Source organism: Portunus trituberculatus, chromosome 43 (genome assembly GCF_017591435.1).
Source record: "Portunus trituberculatus isolate SZX2019 chromosome 43, ASM1759143v1, whole genome shotgun sequence".
Lineage (NCBI taxonomy): Eukaryota > Metazoa > Arthropoda > Malacostraca > Decapoda > Portunidae > Portunus > Portunus trituberculatus.
Window position 1 is genome coordinate 21,494,190 of NC_059297.1, and position 22,500 is coordinate 21,516,689.

General features: G+C 41.6%; 1 protein-coding gene across 13 annotated transcripts in view; it reads left to right on the top strand.

Annotated features, from left to right (window-relative positions):
- Positions 1-22,500, top strand: part of LOC123518352 (cAMP-regulated phosphoprotein 21-like) — a 163,984-nt gene that overhangs the window by 61,815 nt on the left and 79,669 nt on the right. For 5 of the 13 annotated variants that reach the window (XM_045279122.1, XM_045279133.1, XM_045279125.1 and 2 more), the window contains exon 3: positions 858-964. Coding sequence is in view for 7 of the 13 variants with exons in the window: in XM_045279127.1 (XP_045135062.1) it covers positions 15,678-15,714 (37 nt within the window). In the remaining 6 variants the exon portion in view is untranslated. Of the gene's footprint in view, positions 1-857; positions 965-15,205; positions 15,715-22,500 lie in introns of those variants that run through there. The other 8 variants (XM_045279126.1, XM_045279120.1, XM_045279121.1 and 5 more) reach the window with 5 other exon arrangements.

Here is a 22,500-nt window from a genome sequence, read left to right on the forward strand (position 1 = left end):
GAATAGGTCACCACCCACTTCAGGCACACGTGTCACTCTCTCTCTCTCTCTCTCTCTCTCTCTCTCTCTCTCTCTCTCTCGTGTGTGTGTGTGTGTGTGTGTGTGTGTGTGTGTGTGTGTGTGTGTGCGTGCGTGTGCGTGTGCGTGTGTGCGTGTGCGCGCTGCTAAAGGTGGAAGACGACGGGACGCTGCTGATTGATGGCCATAGTGATGGTAATAATGACGGTGGTGGTGGTGATGGTGGTGATGATAATGATGCTGCTGCTGCTGCTGCTGCTGCTGCTGCTGCTGCTGCTGCTGCTGCTGCTGCTGATGATGATGATGATGATAATGACGATAGTGGTGGTGATGAGTAGTTATGGTGTCTTTTTTTCTGTTTGTTTGTTTGTTTGTTTGTCTTTCTGTGTGTGTGTGTGTGTGTGTGTGTGTGTGTGTGTGATGATGATGATGATGGCAGGATGATTAGTTTCTGTATGCGAAAATGTGATAGTGTAAAGTACCTGCCTGTCTGCCTACGCTTTTACTGAAGTGACAAGGCAACCAATTAGCTACTGGTTACTTCACTGCCTATCTGCCTGTCTCTGTCTGCTGGACTCACTGACTGACTGACTGAGTGACTGACTGACTGATCTGACCGATTGGCTGTTTACCCAATTACTGTTTAACTAACTAACTAAACAATCAACCAACGAAACCAAACACAAATCAAACAATCGAAACTTAACCAAACCAAACCAAACCAAACCAAAACAAATTGTCTATTCTCTCAACGTAAGCTATACAAATTAACATACCCATCTTATCTCCCTCATCAACTCACTATCACCTCCTCTCTCTCTCTCTCTCTTGTCCCACAGGTGGATGCCATGCGCCAGTGAGAGTGGAAGCGGAGCGGCGGTGACTGTCGGAGCTTGCATATGACGTCACCGATTTCCGCGCTTATCCCCAACCCAACATGTAGATGGTGAGTGGATGAGTTGACAGCATCCCTTCAGTTCTGTTTCCCTGGTATCTATCCATTTACTTGACATTACAGACTTCCTCTCTCTCTGTTTCTCTACCTCTCTTCCTTCAGGCAGTTCTTTGGGGGTATTGACAGGAGTGGTATAGTGCGTGGGTTTCTTTTGACAGGAGGAAGATGAGAAGGAGGAGGAAGAGGAGGAGGAAAAAGAAGAATATTTATTACAGGATTGAGAACATTGAAAAGGATGCCAGAAGGGAATAAGTGAGAGAAGAGAAGGAGGAGGAGGAAGAAAAGGAGGAATATTTACAACACGGGAAGGTGGATACTAAAAAGGAGAAGCGGGATGAGGAAGGTGAATAGGATGTGAGTGATGTGTGAGTGGAAGAGGAGGAGGAGGAAGTAAAAGAGGAAGACGAAAATAAGGTGAAGGAGGAGCAGGAGGAAATAATGGCGGCGTATTTATCAGAGGAATAAGAGTAAGGGTAATAAAACAAACGTGATGAAGAAGAGGCTAAGTGTGGGCGGTTTAGCTGGAAGAGAAGAAAAAACAAATATAATGGAAAAAAAAGCAAAGCAGGAAAAAGGAAAGAAGATAAAAAGAAAGAGGAAAAAAGGAAGCAGACAATGAAGGAGGAAGAGAAGAGAAGGAACAAAATCAGGTAAAGAAGGAATTATGATAACAAGAATAATGATAATATGAATAAACGTGATGATGATGATGAGGAGGAAGAAGAAGAAGAAGAGCAGCAGCAGGGGAAAGGAAATGAAGACATAACAAGATTAAAAATGATAAAAACAATGATAATGATAATAATAATAATAATAATAATAATAATAATAATAATAATAATAATAATAGAAAGAGAAGAAAAATATTGGAGGAGGAGGAGGAGGAGGAGGAGGAGGAGGAGGAGGAGGAGGAGGAGGAGGAGTGGTAAAGGTGAGATATCGAGAAAGGGTTAGGTAAGAAGGAGGAAGAGGACAAGATCGAAGGTAAGAAAGGTAAAGGAGGAGAGGTATTGAGGAAAGAGGAGAACCAAATAGAAGAGGAAAGAGGAGAGTGAGGAGGAGGAGGAGGAGGAGGAAGAGGTAGGGAGGATATAGTAACAATAAAAGAGGAGCTTCAGGTGGAAAACAAATGGGAAATTAGGAGGAGGAGGTAATGGTTGAAGGAGGAGTGCAAAGAAGAAGAAGAAGAAGAAGAAGAAGAAGAAGAAGAAGAAGAAGAAGAAGAAGAAGAAGAAGAAGAAGAAGAAGAAGAAGAAGAAGAAGAAGAAGAAGAAGATGATGATGATGATGATGATGAGGCAATGGAGGAGGAAGTACTAGTGTGATCGTTGATGAAAGGAGACGAAGAAGAGGAGGAGGAGGAGGAGGAGGAGGTGGAGGAAAGAGAGAAGATGGTAGTGGAGGAGCCTGTGATGGATATGTTAGCTCAGAGGAAGAGGAGGATGATAATTGAGGAGAAAGAAGGTGGAGAAGAAGAGGAGGAAGAGGAGGATGTGATGCTGGAGGAGGAACTGATGATGATGCTGGTGGTTGAGGAATACAAAGGAAGAAGAGGAGGAAGAGGTGAAGAAGAGGAGGAGGTAGCGGAGTGGGAATGGTGACGGAGAAAAAAAAAGATAGGGGAAGAGGAAGAAGAGAAGGAGGTGATAGAGAACTGATGGTGGGGATGGTGGCAGTTGAGGGAGGAGTATAGAGAAAGGAGAATGAGAAAGAGGAGGAGGAGGAGGAGGAGGAGGAGGAGGAGGAGGAAGCTTAAAGGTGGTGTGATGGTAGAGTGGCACAGTGGCGGCACCTGGCACCCGCGTATAGGAGGAGGAGGTAGAGGAGAGGGAGTCCACTAGTCCAGCATGTAAACACCTCTATAGTTTGTTTATATTGGACTGGCTGACGGGCTGGCGGGAGTTGCAGTGCTTGTGTAGATAAACCACATTCATCTCACTCCTCGCTGCCTTACCTACCTTTCTGTCTTGTAGTTTCCTTCTTCTTTTCATTGAGTGGTGTGGCTTTTCATTGTTCCTGGCGGGGTTAGGAGGGAATAAAGTAGGATTGAATTGTTTGTTGGGTGTGGATGCTTTGTTCATTGTGATTTTACTTTATTCTTATTTTTTTTTCTTTACCTTTCTGTCTATCTGTCTGTCTTTCAGATTTTTTTGTCCCTTTTTTTCTTTCTTTCGTTCTGTCAGTGTCTTTTCGTTGTTGGCGCTAAAATTCTCTGTTTTTATGTAGCTGTGGACGTGAATTTTATTATCGTGTTTAGGTGCACTGTGGTGTGTGTGTGTGTGTGTGTGTGTGTGTGTGTGTGTGTGTGTGTGTGTGTGTGTGTGTGTGTGTGTGTGTGTGTGTGTGTGTGTGTGTGTTATCATCGAAATAGTCGTCATCCATTGCCTTCTGCCCCGACGTTCTTTTCCTTCTACTGTTATGTTTTGTTATAAGGAGTAAAGAAATGGCCGTTTCTGTTAACTGTTCTCATGTGTTCCTCCTCCTCCTCCTCCTCCTCCTCCTCCTCCTCCTCCTCCTCCTCCTCCTCCTCCTCCTCCTCCTCCTCCTCCTCCTCCTCCTCCTCCTCCTCCTCCTCCTCCTCCTCCTCCTCCTCCTCCTCCTCCTCCTCCTCCTCCTCCTCCTCCTCCTCCTCCTCCTCCCATCACTAGCATTGCCACCTTTGTGAGGCGGTAATGTCTGTTCGCCGTTCCACACAAAGCAGCAAAATATACCCATCTATATCCACTTATCGTCGCCATGCATAAATTTGATACGCGGACATTGAAGACGAAGGGCAGTCCTGGGAAAATATTTAAGGATAGGGTGCAGTTGGAGAAAGGAGAGGAAGAAAAAAGGACTCTGGCGTAGAAGCTAATTGGAACGTGGTGTCCTTGTATATTATTTGACTTATAATCCGCAAGAAAATTGGTAAGAAATTCAGACCCAGCTTGGAGTGATTAAAAGGTGAAGTTTGATTACAGATATATGAAATAAAATATTATCAATTATTATGTTTTTTTTTATGTAAACACCATACACAAAAACAACAAATAAATAATATAAATAGATAATAAAGAAAAAGGTGAAGAAAGTTTCATAGATGTCTTGACATTTCAATTCATGGAAGGATGACGCAGGCAGAGAGTTTCGGAGTTTTTTATGTGAAGTGGGATGATAGATTGAAGCTTCTGATTAGCTCTTGCATTAGAGAGACGAACACTATTAAGACAGTGAATGGAGTTTTGCTGCCAATATTATATGCAGGCTAAGTCCATTGCTAGATGCACAGGTGTAAATGTAAGGATAACATACATATCTATATCCACATCTGTATCTATAAATTCATATAATCTCCTTTGAAAGCTTCTTTTTGACTCGACCCTGCTCGTAACAACCTGATTACTGAGTTAGTGTTAGTCATCTACTCCTCTATGGAACCTCCAATATCATCCTGTCTGTTTAGAATCTAACGGTTATAAAGCTTAAACCCTACACTTTTTTTTGTGTTGCCGTGATCACCTAGTGGCCTCCCTTTAAGAAAAAATACTATTAAAAAATGTGTTAATATCTGCAACAGGTTGGGAATTAGAACAGAAAAGTTAGAAGCATCCTCCTTACCCTCGCTCCTCTGTCAGACCGTCAAAAAAATAAATAAAATCGAGACACCGTTAAAGCTTTGGACAGACTGATTAGTGACGCAAGGTGATCAGTCTGTGGTGTGGCGGGAATGACATTTGCTGAGAAACCAGAAGCCATCGAGTGGTTGAGAGCGGCATCAGTGGAGAGTCGAGCACGTCTCATCTTTTATGTTCTCAGAAATGCTGAATCCAATCGTGTTTCTGTCATTCTATTCGGTTTTATCTCATCTCAAGGGACATGTAAAGTTGGATACATTCTGCTGCGTGGCATTTTATTTTAGGCTTTTTTTTTTTGTCTTTATTTTTCCCTTGGTTTGGGGGAAATGCTGTTGTTACTGGAAATCACGAAAATCCATCCATCTCTCTCTCTCTCTCTCTCTCTCTCTCTCTCTCTCTCTCTCTCTCTCTCTCTCTCTCTCTCTCTCTCTCTCTCTCTCTCTCTCTCTCTCTCTCTCTCTCTCTCTCTCTCTCTCTCTCTCTCTCTCTCTCTCTGTATATTCAAATTTGTATTTTTATACTATATTTTTTTCCTTCTTTTTTGACCATCTAGATTTTTTAACCCTAATTCATCCCTTTAATATAATATCTTCTTAGTATATCTTAGTGTGAATCTTTGACATTCTGTTTATCTTCTACGCATTTATCAGATTATATTTTCATCTTTCCCACCGTTTTATTTCTTTTTATCCGTGAATCATCATGCATATATTATTTTTATGAATATCTCCATCTCATTTTGAATCTTCAGTTTTCATATTTTTCTTAAGTTTATATCTTCAACATTTTAATTTCTACTTTTCATGTTTCAGTTTGTATCTTCAACTTCAGATATTTTCTATTCATCATCATCGTCAAAATTTTCAACATTCTCATTTCTTTTTAGTATATTTCAGTTTCTCCTCAGCACTCATTCTTTTCAGTCCCATCTCTTTGTTATCTCATTGGTTGCTTTCAGTTTTTTCATTTCTTCTTCATCATTCTCATTTCTTAGTGTATCTCAGTTTGTGTCTTCAGCATTCTCATTTCTTCTACGTATATACCTGAGTCTCTGTCCTGCCGTCCCTCCCTCCTTTGTTCCATTTCGTTGACCACACCCAGCCTAGCCTGCTAAATAATGACCCAAGTATCTTACGGGCCCTACTTACTGCCTCCTTTTCCTCTCCCTCCCTCCCTTTCCCTGCCCCATCGCCTTCCTTCCCTCTTCAAGGCCGCGGCTTCTCCCTCCCCCTGCACCCCACTGACGTCCTTGTTGCTTTACGTGAGGGTCTCAGTACGCCTCCAGACTCGTCTTGGCCTCGCTGATGGTCCGCCTCGCCTCGTACTGCCATACACACGTTTATTAGTCATACCTCTTTAGGGGGTTCCTCCTTCTGCCTGGCCTTTCTTGCTTCTTTTTTTTTTTGTGTTATGCAATGTGGGCTTTTCACGGGAATTTATGGGCTAAAGGAGATACTTTCTTAGGGTACCTCCTATTTCAAAGCCCACCCACTAGGAAACCGTTGCCCCGAGTGAGGAAGTCTAACCTACGCTCGGACCGTGGACAGGATTCGAACCCGTGCGCTTGGAGACCCCTCGGACCCCAAAGCACGCATGATTCCACTGTACCACGGCGGCCTCTGTCTGTTTATATATTCTGTTGTTGTTTTCTGTGTTGTCTGTGTTTATATACATTTGTGTAGTTGTTTTGTTTATTCATTGACTTTTTGTTCTAATGTTTTTTTTTTCTGTATACTGGTTTGTAGGTGTTTTTAATTTCCATCTTTTCTTTAGTTTCATAATATTTTTTTTTATTTATTTCATTGCTATTTTTTTTATTATTTGTTATTTCATTGTTGTTTTTGTCCATTTTTTTTTTCTTCACTTTTTAATGGGTGGGAGAGGGTATGATGGTACATTATTATTATTTTTTTGGTTGGGGTGTTGTGGGAGGTGAAGGCAGAAGGTTAGTCAGTAAGGGGTGTTATTGTTCTGATCTTTTTTTGTGTGTGTGTATTGTGGAGGAGGAGGAGGAGGAGGAGGAGGGGAAGATGGGGTGGGAAGTTATTGTGTAATGTCATGATTTTTTTTTTTCCTTTTTGTTATTGGGAGAGGCGGGGATGAAAAGGGGAATTTAATTGTTTTAGGCTGTGATGTGTATGTATTTTTTTCTTTTTCTTTTTTTTTTTTTCTTTTATTTTAATTTTGTGGTGTCTCTGTTGATTATTCATTTTTTGAGAGGGTGATGCTTTTTTTTGTGTGTTCCTTTTTTTTATTGTTTTTTTTTGTTTTGTGTTTTAATTTATTTGTTTATCTTATGACGCGGTGAGTTCTTTTTTCTTCACCATTATTATCGTCATTAATCTCCAGCTTCATTTCACCCTCACTATAATTCCACTCTCTAGCTCTTCTTTCCCCCCCCACCCTATTCTATCCCCCCCTCAAGCAAGCAAGCATTATCGTCATCATTATCATTTTCTTCTTCTTCTTCTTCTTCTTCTTCTTATTATTATTATTATTATTATTATTATTATTATTATTATTATTTTGTTGTGATGCCTTTCCTTTTTCTACCATTATTTTATTTTACATTGTTCGCTCTTTACTTATATTATTTTACGTTGTTCTTTCTTTCTTCTTACCTCCATTCCTCCTTTTCTTTCTTTCCTCCTCCCTTCCTTCCTTCCTTCCTTCCTTCCTTCCTTCCTTCCTTCCTTCCTTCCTTCCTTCCTTCCTTCCTTCCTTCCTTTCTTTCTTTCTTTCTTTCTTTCTTTCTTTCTTTCTTTCTTCTTTCCTTCCTTCCTTCCTTCCCTTCCCTTCCTTCCTCCTCTCCTTCCTCTCCCTCCCTCCCTCCCCTCCCTCCCCCTCCCCCCCTTCCTTCCTTCCTTCCTTCCTTCCTCTCTTCCTTGTTCCTCCTTAATGTATCTTTCTTTACCTCCTTGAGTGACTGTTCTTTTTTTTTCATTCTTTTCTTTTTCTTTCCTCTCAGCAGTCTTGTGTTCCCTCTACTTTCCCTTTTACTCCTCTTCCTTTCATCCCTTTAGCTTCCTTCTAGCTTCTGCTGCTGCTTCCTTCACGGTTTTCCTCCCTTGTCTTTAACCCCTTCAGTACTGTGACGCATTTTTACTCAGATATTTTGGCTACAATTAGACGATTTTATTTGCTTTACGAAGGGTTTATGGAGGTCAAACGATTAATGGTCCACAGTCCTTACTATTCTAATCCCTAAGTAAGTTCTGAAGCTGTATAAAAACACCAAATAGTAACTAGAATGGATATGAAAACACGTCATGGTACTGAACGGTGTTAAGTTTGCCTAGGTAAGGTCGCTGCAGGTCATGTTAGCTTGGGCGTGGTTAGGTTTAGTTAGCTGATGTCATATTAAACTAGAGGTCAGGCGAGGTTAGATTAACTTAGGAGTAGCTTAGGTTATTTTGAACTGAAGTTAAGATACATTAAGTTGAATTAAATCAGGGTAGGTTTAGATTTGGTTAGGTTAAGTTGTGTTGGGTTAGCTCAAGGTATGTTATGTTCTGTTCTCCGTTAGGTTAGGTTAGGTTTCCGTTTGGTCAGGTGAGGGACATATAATTATATACGTAGGTAGACTGATAACAAGAGAGAGAGAGAGAGAGAGAGAGAGAGAGAGAGAGAGAGAGAGAGAGAGAGAGAGAGAGAGAGAGAGAGAGAGAGAGAGATTGAGAGTCGTGGACGTTCTAATTTAAGCGCCAAAATCATGATATATTACTGGTACTCGTGTGGATTGCGTTTCCTGGTCATGCTTAATTGCTGTTCAAATCTGCAAAATTCTTTAATTGATGATGGGGGTATTTTCTTCTTCTTCTTCTTCTTCTTCTTCTTCTTCTTCTTCTTCTTCTTCTTCTTCTTCTTCTTCTTCTTCCCAAAAACAACAACAACAACAACAACAACTACTACTACTACTACTACTACTACTACTACTACTACTACTACTACTACTACTACTACTACTACTACTACTACTACTACTTCTGTCTGTCTTTCTAACCATCTACCGATCAATTTGTTTTAAAGCTTACCTTAGATATTTGGCAAATAGTAGTAGTGGTAGTAATAGCGATAGTAGTAGTTGTTATGGTGGTGGTAGGTAAAAAAAAAAAAAAAGAAAAAGAAAAAACCGTGGAGAATAAGAAAAAAAGCACGGTAATGACACCCTGCAGGCGAGTTGGGTTAGTAATAGATGTAAATTGTAAGATGAAATGGGGTTCCCGGTGTTCTTGTGTGATTAATCGTGCTTAGGTTCAATTGCCCTTTCCTCTTTATGTCCAATTCTTCTTCTGAGTCAGTGCTTTATAATCCCCAACCTCACCTGCCAACTTGTTCTCCCTTGTACATACCCTGTGTGTGTGTGGGGGGGGAGGGGGTCGGGGTGGACGGGGAGGGATGTTTAACGTGTTTTTTTTTTTTACTTGAGATAATTTCCTTTGTTATATATGATGTGTGTGTATGTACTGGGAGGTTGTTTCTTATCAAATGAGTACAATTATGAATCAATTTTTTTTATGTCTGCTCTTCTGCCTGTCTGTCTGTCTCTGTTGGTTTGACCGCATTTGTGTGTGTGTGTGGGGGGGAGATGCGTGCGTGCGCGCACGTTTCTGTCTCTGCGTCTGTCTGTCTGTCTGCCTTTCCTTTTGCCTGTCTGAGCGGAAAGCCTCCAAAAGTTATCAGGGAATTTCAATATAATACTGTTGAAAGTTGGAGTTGAGCCAAGGAACAGCAGGCTGGATTTTGAGGCGCATCCGGATACTTATGTGGATCCAGAATTTATTTTCTCTTTCTATTTCTATTTCAATTTTATTTCATCATATTTATGTGTTTGAGTCCTCTGCTTTACTCCAGAGTGTTTTTTCATGAACTGAGGGAGGGTTGCGTGCTTTGGGCGTATCCTCTGTCCTAGAACTATCGCCATTAGCACTGAAATGGTTAAATAAGGTGATAAATATGCATACTGAAATAACCTCACTCATAGCGGAGGAATCTATCATGCCATGCATTATTGTAACCTTTGACTGGTGGTGCACACACTAATAGTCGCTGCTTCTGGTTTTAAATTACCCGCGTGTTAGTCATTGTCCGCGACTTTCACCAGGCCTCGCTGCTAAACAAAGCGGGTACTGCTAAAAATAACACTTGGCTGCCCCCCGCTGGCTGTGCCATCACTGCGATGGACGTGTGTGTGTGTGTGTGTGTGTGTGTGTGTGTGTGTGTGTGTGTGTGTGTGTGTGTGTGTGTCTGTATTCAGAAACACTTTGCTTCGTCAGGACTATTTTCAAAGACCACAAAGATGACCTGCCGGATTCCAAAAAATGTTTTTCTCGTTGATAATGTAGAAATCTTGTTAACATGTCACTAGAACCAAAACATCCTTAAAAACCTATGCAACTTCATGTAGTCTTTTTGAAAGTAGTCTGAAAGCGGGCAGACATATTTCAAAATGTATAGTTGTGTGTGTGTGTGTGTGTGTGTGTGTGTGTGTGTGTGTGTGTGTGTGTGTGTAATTCACCTCGGTCGCTTGCTGGTCACCAAGCCAGTCTTCCCCATTACGGAGCGAGCTCAGAGCTCATAGACCGATCTTCGGGTAGGACTGAGACCACAACACACTCCACACACCGGGAAAGCGAGGCCACAACCCCTATTTACTGCTAGGTGAACAGGGCTACACATTAAGAGGCTTGCCCATTTGCCTCGCCGCACCGGGACTCGAACCCGGGCCTCTCGATTGTGTGTGTGTTTCACTGTTTGATCTGCTGCAGTCTCTGACGAGACAGCCAGACGTTACCTTACGGAACGAGCTCAGAGCTCATTATTTCCGATCTTCGGATAGGCCTGAGACCAGGCACACACCACACACCGGGACAACAAGGTCACAACTCCTCGATTTACATCTCGTACCTACTCACTGCTAGGTGAACAGGGGCTACACGTGAAAGGAGACACACCCAAATATCTCCACCCGGCCGGGGAATCGAACCCCGGTCCTCTGGCTTGTGAAGCCAGCGCTCTAACCACAAGTGTGTGTGTGTGTGTGTGTGTGTGTGTGTGTGTGTGTGTGTGTGTGTGTGTGTGTGTGTGTGTGTGTGTGTGTGTGTGTGTGTGTGTGTGTGTGTGTGGTCATGATTTTCAGTATGTCTTCTCAATGTCTTCTTCCTTGCGTTTCTTATCAGTTACTTTGGAAGCTTTTGATGTATATATGTATTGAATCACTAGTATTTATAGGATCCCTCCTGTGTAGTTATCTCTTATTTATTTTTTTAGGTGAAAATCTCCAGCATTGTTATTTGGAGATTCTGTTGCCATTATTCGTATTATATTTTCGTATGTACTTACCTATACTTTATATATAATTTTTCAAATGATTTTGTGTTCTTTTATATATTAGTTTTCTTACTTTTCTGTACTCGTCATGTGTATCAACACGTCTTACTACATAATCTGTTTATTTGCTTATTTGCTTTTGTTCTTTGTAATGAAACCGCGTTATAGACGACGGTTTTCCTTCGTCACGTGTTTTTTTTCTTTTAATCTTTATTCTTCTTTCGTTTTTCCTTTTTCTTGGGATAGATTTGGGTCAAGGTGGTGTCCTTGGTGAGTCTTTCCCTCCTTACCGCAGCCCGAGAGTGAAGGGAGGGAAGGGGGCACTCCTCCTCCTCCTCCTCCTCCTCCTCCTCCTCCTCCTCCTCCTCCTCCTCCTCCTCCTCCTCTCAGCTGCCTTTGTTTCCGCCCCTCCAATTAATTTCCTTCTCTGTCCTTCGTGGTGATGTTTCATAATTTCCGCTACGTATTTTGTTCCCTATTCTTTTTTATCCTATTCTCTTTTTTTTTTATACGTAGTCAAATTGAAGAAGTAGACGAAAAAAGAGAAGAAGGAGAGGAGAACAGGCACCAAATACTATGCTACTTGACTTCTTGTTCTTTGTCTATTGAACGCCACTCTTCTCTTCTCCCCTTCCTCTCGTGCTCAGTGCCACATTAGCACTGCCACTCTCCCCTCTCTCGTGTTCACTCCCACTCCATCATTCTTCCACCATTCCTACGCTCTCCAAAACAAAACCACTTCGCTTCTTCACCAATCTCTTGTGGTCATTGCCATACCACCACTCCACCTTCGCCACTCGCACTTCCTCCACTCACTCCCTCATCTTTCATCTCGTAGTGCTCTCAGATTCTTCACTGCAACCTTCCTCAGTTACACACACATAAAAAAAAGTCTCTGTCATTCTTCCTCTTGACCGCAGCCTGACGCAGCGATATGTAAGGGGAAGTGTCAGTGTGTGAAAACAAAAGTGTCTTCTGATCCAAATTCTCAGAATGATGGTAATAGTGGTTGTATGTTGGAATCTTAAACTTCACCTTCCTTCCTTCCATGCTTCCTTCCTTCCTTCCTTTCGTCCTTTCGTCCTTTCGTTCTTCCCTCCTTCTCTTGTTCGTTGGTTTGTTCTTTCTTTCTTTCTTTCTTTCTTTCTTTCTTTCTTTCTTTCTTTCTTTCTTTCTTTCTTTCTTTCTTTCTTTCTTTCTCTCTCTCTCTCTCTCTCTCTCTCTCTCTCTCTCTCTCTCTCTCTCTCTCTCTCTCTCTCTCTCTCTCTCTCTCTCTCTCTCTCTCTCTCTCTCTCCTTCCTTCCTCTTCCTTCCTTCCTTCCTTCCTTCCTTCCTCCTATCTTTCTTTCTTTCTTCTTTATTTCTGTCATTCCTTCCTCCCTTTGTTCCTGTATTCGTTCGTTTCTTCCTTCGTACGTTTGTTTGCTCCTTCATTCCTTCCATCCTTTTCCCCTTCCACCTCGCCAATATCAAGCGACCGAGAAAGGAGAAGGTGATTCGTTACCCTTGACATTTGATCTCTTAAGAACTCATAAGAACTGCTACTATTTTCAGAGACGATATGAATGACTAATCGAAATCAAACTGAGACTCTGTAACTGGCAGGAGGTTAAGAACAGACCGTGGCAATCAAAGGGATGAGATGTGATGCAGAGGAGGACTGGGAGACTAAGAGACGCGAACACAGGAACTTGTTAGCGTGATTGTTAAGGTAACCAACCGTTGGCTATTTACTACCTGTACTCAACTTTGTGTGTGTGTGTGTGTGTGCGTGGATTGGTTGCAGGCGTCTGTTGTTGAATAGGATTGGTTTTAGATCGAGGATTTGATCGTTGGAAAAATATTGAGAGAGAGAGACTTGCAGGTGATGGAGTATTAATAGTATACTGCTTTACCTGTAATGGTAAGAGGAGTGGGGAGAAGGAGATATATCTATAAAATAATCCAAGTAATAAAGACGAGTGATAACATATTTTTATGCTCGTAGTTAGCTTTTTTCTTATAATTCCCTGCTATAACTACTAATGGAAGAGAAGATAGAGAAGTAAAGAAGACGAGGAGGAGGATTAAGAACAGGATTAGTAGCGGAGTGATTATTTGAACATACTTTAATGACGCACTATAAGATGTGGAATGCTGCAGATGGCCTCACTAGGTAGAAGGAAGAGAAGACCAAGAGAAGGTTTATGGATGCATTGAAGCGAGGCATGTTGGTGACGTGTGTAGCGGAAGATGCAACAAATAGAATTAAGTGGAGACGAACGATTCTCCTTGGTTAAGATGTAAGTGGAGATTTATTTGTAACAGTAAAATCTCTGTGAACAGCTGAAACAGGCAACTTTTTATTTTTTGCTTAATTTATTGAACTATTTACACTTCTTTGTATTCTATTTTTACATGTGGGAGTAATCATGGTGGCTTTTATGAGGAAAATATGCTCGGCGAATATCAGAGTAAGTAAGTGTCTTGGCTGGATAGTGAGTGATATCTTGCACTTCTTCCTTGGTTAGAGATTTCCCTCATTCTTTTGTTTTCTGATTTATTAACAACAATTGCCAGGTTTTGATAGCCTCGCCAGGACTTAGGCCGGTGATCAGAAACGCTCTGCTGTCTTATCGCAATATTTTTCAAATGTCACATAGATGATCAACTATGTTAAGATTATTTCTTGTGGTAATACTTGTAACGTAGAAATCTTGTTAGTCTGTCTTTAGAGCCACGATACATCCTTGAAAACCCGTGTAACTATAACTTGAATTTTCTGAGAGTAGTGGAGGTGCGAATAGTGTTTCAGAATATGATCCTTAAGACCGAATGAAAACGCAGAGCACAGTGGAGGTGAGTGTTGCAGGGTACTGGATTTGTGATCACGACTGTACTGTGAGGTTCAGTACACACGTGACATTCCTGGCACGCGCGGATCTTCGATTATTTCCAACACCTGGAACGCGACACACTGCCACACTGCAAGCAAGAGACGGTTTCCTGCCACACAATTATTCTTTTAGCAGATAAAAATATGAAACTTATTACTGATTTTGAATAACTTGTTGCCATTTTATTAGACAGGAATTAACTTGTGACACTACGATTAAGATATATCAGGATCACAAAGCTGTACTAAAGAGGCTAAGCCTTTCACTACTGAACAGTTTTTCCCGTAATCACTTATAACTTCATAGACACTATATTATTTCTTAAAATCGCTTAGAAAAGACGAAATAACCTTTATATTCCTTCTCATTTCCCGCGTGTCCATTAACATTTACCTAATTATATATTAACTTAATTGTTTATTTTCTTCTGTGTTCTGAATGTTACCAAAGGGGATTAAAATATTAAATCAACCACCATATGCATCATGTAACTACGCTCGTTCAGTGAAAGATGTATTAGAATAAAGAAAATGTGACATTATATGGTGTGAATAAATGCTTCGTGTTCTTTGAGGTACTCCTTTAAAGAATAAAGTAATGTTGTGCTCCCTTTAGAATTAATGTATTATTGCTGGTAACATTATATAAGTAAGAACTGATATAAGTAAATTTCCGGCACTGTCTCTCAAGTCGAATTCCTTGGCAGATGGAATTGCCATGGCAGATCACTCGTTTGCATCTTCACCTCGTGCGTCTTCTGCTGCACTGATCACCTGCATGTCTTCCATTAGTGCATTCATAAACCATCCCTTTGGTCTTCTCTCACTCTCCCACACACTCCTCATCTCAGCATACCTCAGTTTCGCTTCTCCAGTTTCATTAGAACTGAAAACCGAGTCTCACGCGGTGCTTTCGGAATGACATGGTTTATTTATTCTAAGGCTTCCCGCGCCGTGTTGTGGCTGAGCGAGTGCCGCGGAGATTTACTTAAGGGGCCGCAAAGGAAACACGACGCAGGGCAGTATTTTTAGTCCACCTTCCGAGGATTGAGGAGGAAACTTTTGTATTTCCGAAGCTAGATCACGCAAGTTTTGTTTGTTTCTTGTATTTATTGACGTGGTGGAAGTTTTTCGATGTGTCTAGTTTTGCATTCATTAAGTAATGTATGTGTTTGTATATATTTATTGTATATCCATTTCAAATGATTCAGGAGAGGAGTATTGGGACATCTCCAAAACTGAATAGGCATCCACTCTAAATTATCTTCCCTGCTCAACTTTTTTTTTTTTTTTTTTTTTTTAGGGAATAGTAGGAATGGAACAGTTCTGTCTATTTCATGTCATGTCATCTCAATTACTCTTTGCTCTTATTGCTATCGATGATTGTTTCAACTACTCGCACACCTCATTTACTGTTTCCTGTTATTGTCACTGGGGCAGCGGAGTGGGGGACGGTTGCGGAGAGAGTGGGCGGCGTGCGAGGCATGGAGTGCCGCGGCTCGCCATGACCACCGCAGAGTTGGGTTGTCGCGGCAGAGGTCGGTCAGTGTTGTCGCGGACTTCAGTGAGCGTTGTCATGGCGAGGACTAGTCTCCCTCCGTTGTGGATGTTTGGAGGTCACCTTTACCAGGCCTGACCTCGCGTGGTCGACGTGGGTAATAATTTGTAGCGCATCCCAACACGCCAGAGAAAGGCTGTCAGTGGGGAACCCCGGCTGTCGTCCAAGTTGGCTTAAAGTTTCGTTGATTAAAGGAACCACTTACACCGCTGGGCAAAGAATGTTGGCGGAAGGGAGGAAGATGTGGTGTCTACATTAGTGACTCGGCTAACTATTGTGATATTGCGTGAAATTGGTGTTGAAAAGGATTTGTAATTTATAAAGGGAATGATGACCAGGAGCATGAGGCCAGCAGGTGTGACAGGTGAGGGTGATGAGGAAGATGGTGCAGGTGTGTCGTCTGCTTGATGTCAGGTGTTGCTGCGGGTGTTTACATTGTTAAATATGTATATATATGTGTGCATTCATGAATACGTGCATTTAGTTTGACGCTTCCCACCTGCGTAGTGAATGTTTGTGTAAATGTGTTGCCAGCCACAACACCAGGACTGCCAATCTTCTCTGCAACTCTGCAAATTATATATACCACTAATAAGGCATGCTGGTGGCCAGACAACCTTTCATTCCAAAGAAAGAATCATAGGGAATCAACACAAGACATACGCGCCATTATGAGAACATAAGAGAAGCTCAAGACGGCAGTAGACCACATATACAGCTTACATATAACCTTTTATCACCTTTATCCATAATTTTTTAATCTTTTTGAGTTCTTCATTGACTTTGTACTAATAGCCGGTCATTTGTCACTTTATTTATGAACTAGTTCCTTTCTATTTTAAGGTATAGCGTCAATACGTTACTTTTTGTCTTGAATACATTTTTGTGCTACACACATGCGAGTACCGTCTCTGCATCTCTTTAAGCCCGATTCTAACAAACCTCAGAAGTGGTGCTGAGCTACCACGAGTAGTGCATTTCTCACCGCCACTCACGCTGCAGTTGGAATTTTATGCTTGGCTCGAGTTAATTTTAACCTCACAGATTAATGTTGAATGAAGTTGAGATTCTATAAGTATAAAATTTCCTATTACTTATTTTTTTTCTGTAGTGCACGAGACAAACACGCTGTGATACACAACCATGAAATTTCAGTAAACTTAGACGATAATGACATATGCATATAGGATGAGGAGTTGCTGTATGTAGGTCAGCTAGCCTCTTGTCCTCCGTATTCTCTTCTCAATTCAACCTTTTCCTCTTTTCCTTTTTTTCTAAGAGGAGAGAAGAAGTGGCGAATTTCCTCCCTCTTTTGTGGCCTTGATTGGCCTCCCTTACGTATAAAAAGTCTTATTTGCATATGTTCTCAGTAACTGCACAGACACACTTCTTAAAGTCCTATAATTTTTCCCCCTTGCCGATCGTCCTGAAGCATAAAAAGTAAATGATTTGGTATGGGTTTATTTTAAAGCATTTATAATAACATTGAGGTTGAGTAAGAATTTATAAATATGCATGATTCATTGGTAGACTCTAGAAACGTACCTATTTTTCTTCCATTCCTGCGATTCAAACTGATTCAAAAGAGGAGCAGTAAGACGCATCCAAAACTCAAGTGGTCAAGTTTGGAATCTCGATCTATTTTTGACATTCTGGAGAGACATTGAGTGTTTTTTCTTGTGTATTAGTCATACGCCTTGACTCAGAAAAAGACAGTTAAGTGTACGGACATTTATTAGTCATTGTAGTTGTACCACAGATCTTAGTTATTATAGATGTACCTCAAACTGTCTACATTTTCTTTTTTTTCTTTTTCACTGCACTGTTTTGAAAAAGGACACAAGACTTTCTGCATATTTCACTAATACGCATAATGGTCACAGTGGCGGTGCTTGACGTGAGTGAATAATACCTGCATTTACACACCGGCACAACGAGCCACCCAAACGGCCCCCAATTTCACTCACCTTGTCAGCAACCCGTCGTATAGGTGTGGTGGGTGCTGCAGGCGAGTGAGTCCTCTGGTGGGACAGTTTCGTGGAAGCGTTCCGTTACTCGAGAAACACAAGGTTCGATTGATTTATCACTGCGTGGAAAGAGTTCGGTGAGGGAACATGACTTGCGGATGTCACGTGCATGCAAACACTTTTTTTTAATTCCATTACTGCATGCTAAATCATTTTTCCTATAATCACATACGTTATTTTTCTAGGTATTCCTTATCATATTTCTTGATTTTGAATATTCCCGTAACTATATTTTGACAACTCTCTCTCTCTCTCTCTCTCTCTCTCTCTCTCTCTCTCTCTCTCTCTCTCTCTCTCTCTCTCTCTCTCTCTCTCTCTCTCTCTCTCTCTCTGTCAATATAACAAGCCACGTCCTCTTGTGAATACTAGTAAAGGTCGGTCCGGTCGATTTTTATTGTCGAGTATCACTAATCAGCGTCTCCTCTCTCCGCACTTGCCTCAAGAATACTGAGTGAGAACTTCCTTCCCTTCGTCCTCCACCGCCGCGTCTCTCTCTCTCTCTCTCTTTCTCTCCTCGACAGCTATAAATACATCGCCTTTTTTTTTTTCCTTAATTTAAATAAAACATTGCACGTAAACAAACCTCTTTCTATTATTTGTTTTATTATTTTTTTCGTACAATTTTTTTACTATAAAACTGTTGAAAAAAAAAAATGAACGTGTTTGTCTCTAAAATTCTCTCTCCCCTTGCTATATAGACCTCACTGAAATGCCCATGTTAATGTGATAAGGGCTGGAGTGGACTTGAGCAGGTGTGTGTGTGTGTGTGTGTGTGTGTGTGTGTGTGATGCTGTGCTGATGGTAGGAACGGCGGGCGTATAAGGCTTAGGGAGGGAATGTTTGTTAATAAGGCGATTAAGAGTTTATGTAGGCTTATAGTATCGATGGTAGGTGATGGTGTTAGTGGTGGTAGTGGTGGTAAAAGTGATGGCGATGGTGGGAATAGAGGTAAAGATGTTGATAAGATAGTAGTAGTGGTGATGATCATCTTTTTTTTCATAGTAGTAGCAGTAGTAGTAGTAAAAGTAATAGTAGTAGTAGTAGTAATGCTCGAAGTAGTTTCAACAATAGTAGAAAAATCATCACAAACACCTACATTAACAATAACAGTAACAGTAGTAGTAGTAGTAGTAGTAGTAGTAGTAGTAATAGTAGTACTAGTAGCAGTAGAAGTACCAACAATATTAACGCTACTACTTACAGCAACAATAAGAGCAGAAAAAGAGAAAAAAAGCTCCAGTTCAATTGTAATCATGTGAACAGCAACAATAGGAGTAGTAATAATGGTGACATGAAAGGCGACACTGGTGGGGGCGGTGGTGGCGGCGGTTTTGGTTCAAGGTCACTGGATGATATTCTTGAGGTTGCGTGGGCGGTGTACGACTGCAGAGAGAGAGAGAGAGAGAGAGAGAGCGGATGGAGGGGGGTATAGTATCCTGGGGAAGGAGGGTGTAGGGAGAGGGGGCGTTGGAGAGTGGGTGGAGTGAAAGAAGGTCAGGGATGAGTCAGAAGCGCGCTGCTCTGTGATTGGTCCGCGTCACTCTTGAGCCTCATGGTCTTCGAAGCTTCGGATCATTCTCTCTCTCTCTCTCTGTGAGTGTGAGAGAGAATTTTTCATAATAGTTCCCTGCCTCTCTCTCTCTCTCTCTCTCTGTGAGTGTGAGAGAGAGAATTTTTCATAATAGTTCCCTGCCTCTCCCACCCTCTCTCTCTCTCTCTCTCTCTCTCTCTCTCTCTCTCTCTCTCTCTCTCTCTCTCTCTCTCTCTCTGCCTCGCGTCTTTCCACCCACACAGACTCCTCTTCCTTTCTTACCTTCCTCTCTCCCTCCCTCCTTCCCCTCCTCACTCTCGCTCTCCCTCCTCTCTGTCCCTCCCTCCTTCCCTCCTCTCTTTCCCTCTCACGCTCTTTCTTCCTCTCTTCCTCCAGCCCTTCCATCTCCTTCCTCTTCCGGGCAGCAAAAACACCCATATTCTCTCTCTCTCTCTCTCTCTCTCTCATCACCCCGGTCATGCATTCCTAATCCACACACACACACACACACACACACACACACACACACACACACACACACACACACACACACACACCTTTAATTTCAAACGCCCTGGATGAAGTTGGTTGCCGTTTCCCTTGTTCCTTTACATTGCGCCCTTTTCGTGGCTCCTCCTCCTCCTCCTCCTCCTCCTCCTCCTCCTCCTCCTCCTCCTCCTGGTGAAACTGGGTCACTCTGGGAATCAATGTCTCCTTCGTTGTTGGGATTTCCAGAACGATAGAAAGGCACTGCCACCAACTTTCTCTCTCTCTCTCTCTCTCTCTCTCTCTCTCTCTCTCTCTCTCTCTCTCTCTCTCTCTTCTAAACTAACATGGTCATGACATCCTCCTCCTCCTCCTCCTCCTCCTCCTCCTCCTCCTCCACTGTATCCTCATCCTGCTTCAGTTATTGTTCCGTGTTTTTCCTCCTACGTAACATCCTTTCCTCCCACGCTCTCTCTCTCTCTCTCTCTCTCTCTCTCTCTCTCTCTCTCTCTCTCTCTCTCTCTCTCTCTCTCTCTCTCTCTCTCTCTCTCTCTCTCTCTCTCTTGCTTCTTATTCATTCATTTTATTTATACACGTGTATCGACAAGGCTGTTTGCGTTTTCGTTTATTCATAGAGCAGTTGTAAGTTATTCATTCATCTGGCACTTGATTGTTTTCTTCTTATTGTTCCTTAGCTACTTTATTTTCCACCTCAAGACTCTTCACAGTGTTATTATGGTCTTTTGAACTTTCTTGCTAAAGGAATGGAGTTTTTTTTTTCTTCCTAAGCCAGTTTTGTTACTCTTTGTCTACTCTGCCTCGTATGATAAGTAGATGAATAAATAATTGCTACACTCCACGGCATGCATTCTTCATTTGGTACCTATTCTTCAGGGAGTGTTGACTTCTGTTCGCTGCTTTTTCTTGGATGGATGATAGTGTTATTATTATTACCACTACGGTTGCTGATTTTTACTACTACTACTACTACTACTACTACTACTACTACTACTACTACTACTACTACTACTACTACTACTACTACTACTGGTACTTACGAGGAGTCAATACTAATGAAGCTATCCAGGTGTGCTACTTTCTCTTTCCCTCCATAAATGAAAAATTTACTCCTCATGCATTGCAGCACGTGTGGAAACTATTATATTTTAGTTTCCCTTGGCTCTCGCAAACACACACACACACACACACACACACACACACACACACACACACACACACACACACACACACACACACACACACACACACACACACCTCATCCCATCCATCACTTTCATCATTTACTTACCTGTCTACATTCATCCTTGACCCAAACCAGCGCTCCATTTTTTTTTTTTTTTTCCTTCGTTTAATTAAGGTTCCCCTCACCCTAACAGGCTCCTCCTCCTCCTCCTCTTCCTCCTCCTCCTCCTCCTCCTCCTCCTCCTCCTCCTCCTCCTCCTCCTCCTCCTCCTCCTCCTCCTCCTTTTGTATTACGACCACTTCTTCCTCACCTTAATTATTTTCCGGCGCTAACTTTACTGTCAGTCTTAACCCTTGAGAGACTGTCTATCTGTCTGTATGTCTGTCTGCATGTATTCCAGTCTATTTACCTGTTTATTTATTTTTTATTAGTGTTTATGTGTTTCTCTCTCTCTCTCTCTCTCTCTCTCTCTCTCTCTCTCTCTCTCTCTCTCTCCTTTTTCGTTATTTCTTTTCTTATTATGGATATTTTCAGACGTAATTATTTAGTGTGTGTGTGTGTGTGTGTGTGTGTGTGTGTGTGTGTGTGTGTGTGTGTGTGTGTGTGTGTGTGTGTGTGCGCTAATACCTGTGCTACTAATCATAACTATACGAGTGATCAATTGCAAGTAAAGTACGGGTAGGTATACACAATAATGACTTAGATGAATTGTACCTACAGTCTCCGTTATGCGTCAGTCAGTTATCGCTTTGCTGTTGACTGATCCCCCCCATGAGATAATGTATGTTAGCGCAGCGTGATAATCCCCCTGTGCTGAGAAACATGTATTATAAACAGCAGAGGGTGAGGAACAGGAACAGGAGGAGGAGGGGAGAGAGACGGTGGTGGTTTCAATCTTTTGTCCTGACACACACACACACACACACACACACACACACACACACACACACACACACACACACACACACACACACACACACACACACACACACACACACACACACACACACACACACACAGATAGACAGGTTGGTAGGCTGATTGATTATGGATGGATAAATAGATAGATGTACTGTTAAGTGAATAGATAAATATATATACAGATTAGAGGGATAAATTGGTAGGTATATATTTTATTAAGACCTTCCTTCCTCACACGTACACTGGGGGAAAGCCGAAAAAAAAGAGGAAATAGGGTTATGATACTCACATATATAAGGAAAAGGGAAAAATAAATCATAGAGAAAGATAAGATAAAGCAAACAGAAGAAAGATAGAAGAGCTGGATGTAGAAGACTTATGGCAGCCAGAAAATTCAGCACTGAGGGGATAGAACGAGGAACTGATCAAGACAAGAAGCGGTAGAGATGCTCAGAAATGCAGTTTAATGAAAGTTGAAAGTATTGCCAAAGATGGTGTAATGTGTGTGTGTGTGTGTGTGTGTGTGTGTGTGTGTGTGTGTGTGTGTGTGTGTGTGTGTGTCAGGGAGTGTGTGTGCTTGTGAGTGTGCGTGCAAACGATATACACGAATTTAAATAAGAATAATAATTTGGTGAAAAACAGGACATCACGTGCTAGATTCAGTCTCGTAAAAATATAAATAGGTAACTAAACACACACACACACACACACACAAGTAGATAGATAAATGAATAAATAAATAAATAAATAAATAAATAAATAGATAGATGAATAAAAATGAAATGAAATAAAGAATAACTGTACAAGACTATCTACTTACTCTCACCCTTTATGCTGTCCATCTTTCTGACTCGAGAATTAACCAGTATAAATGGCGGAACTCTTTACTTATTTATGCTTTTCTTTCGTATGATATAAACTGCTTCTGGAGACGAGTATTGGCGTATCGCAAATTATCTAAACATCTTATTTTGGATTAGT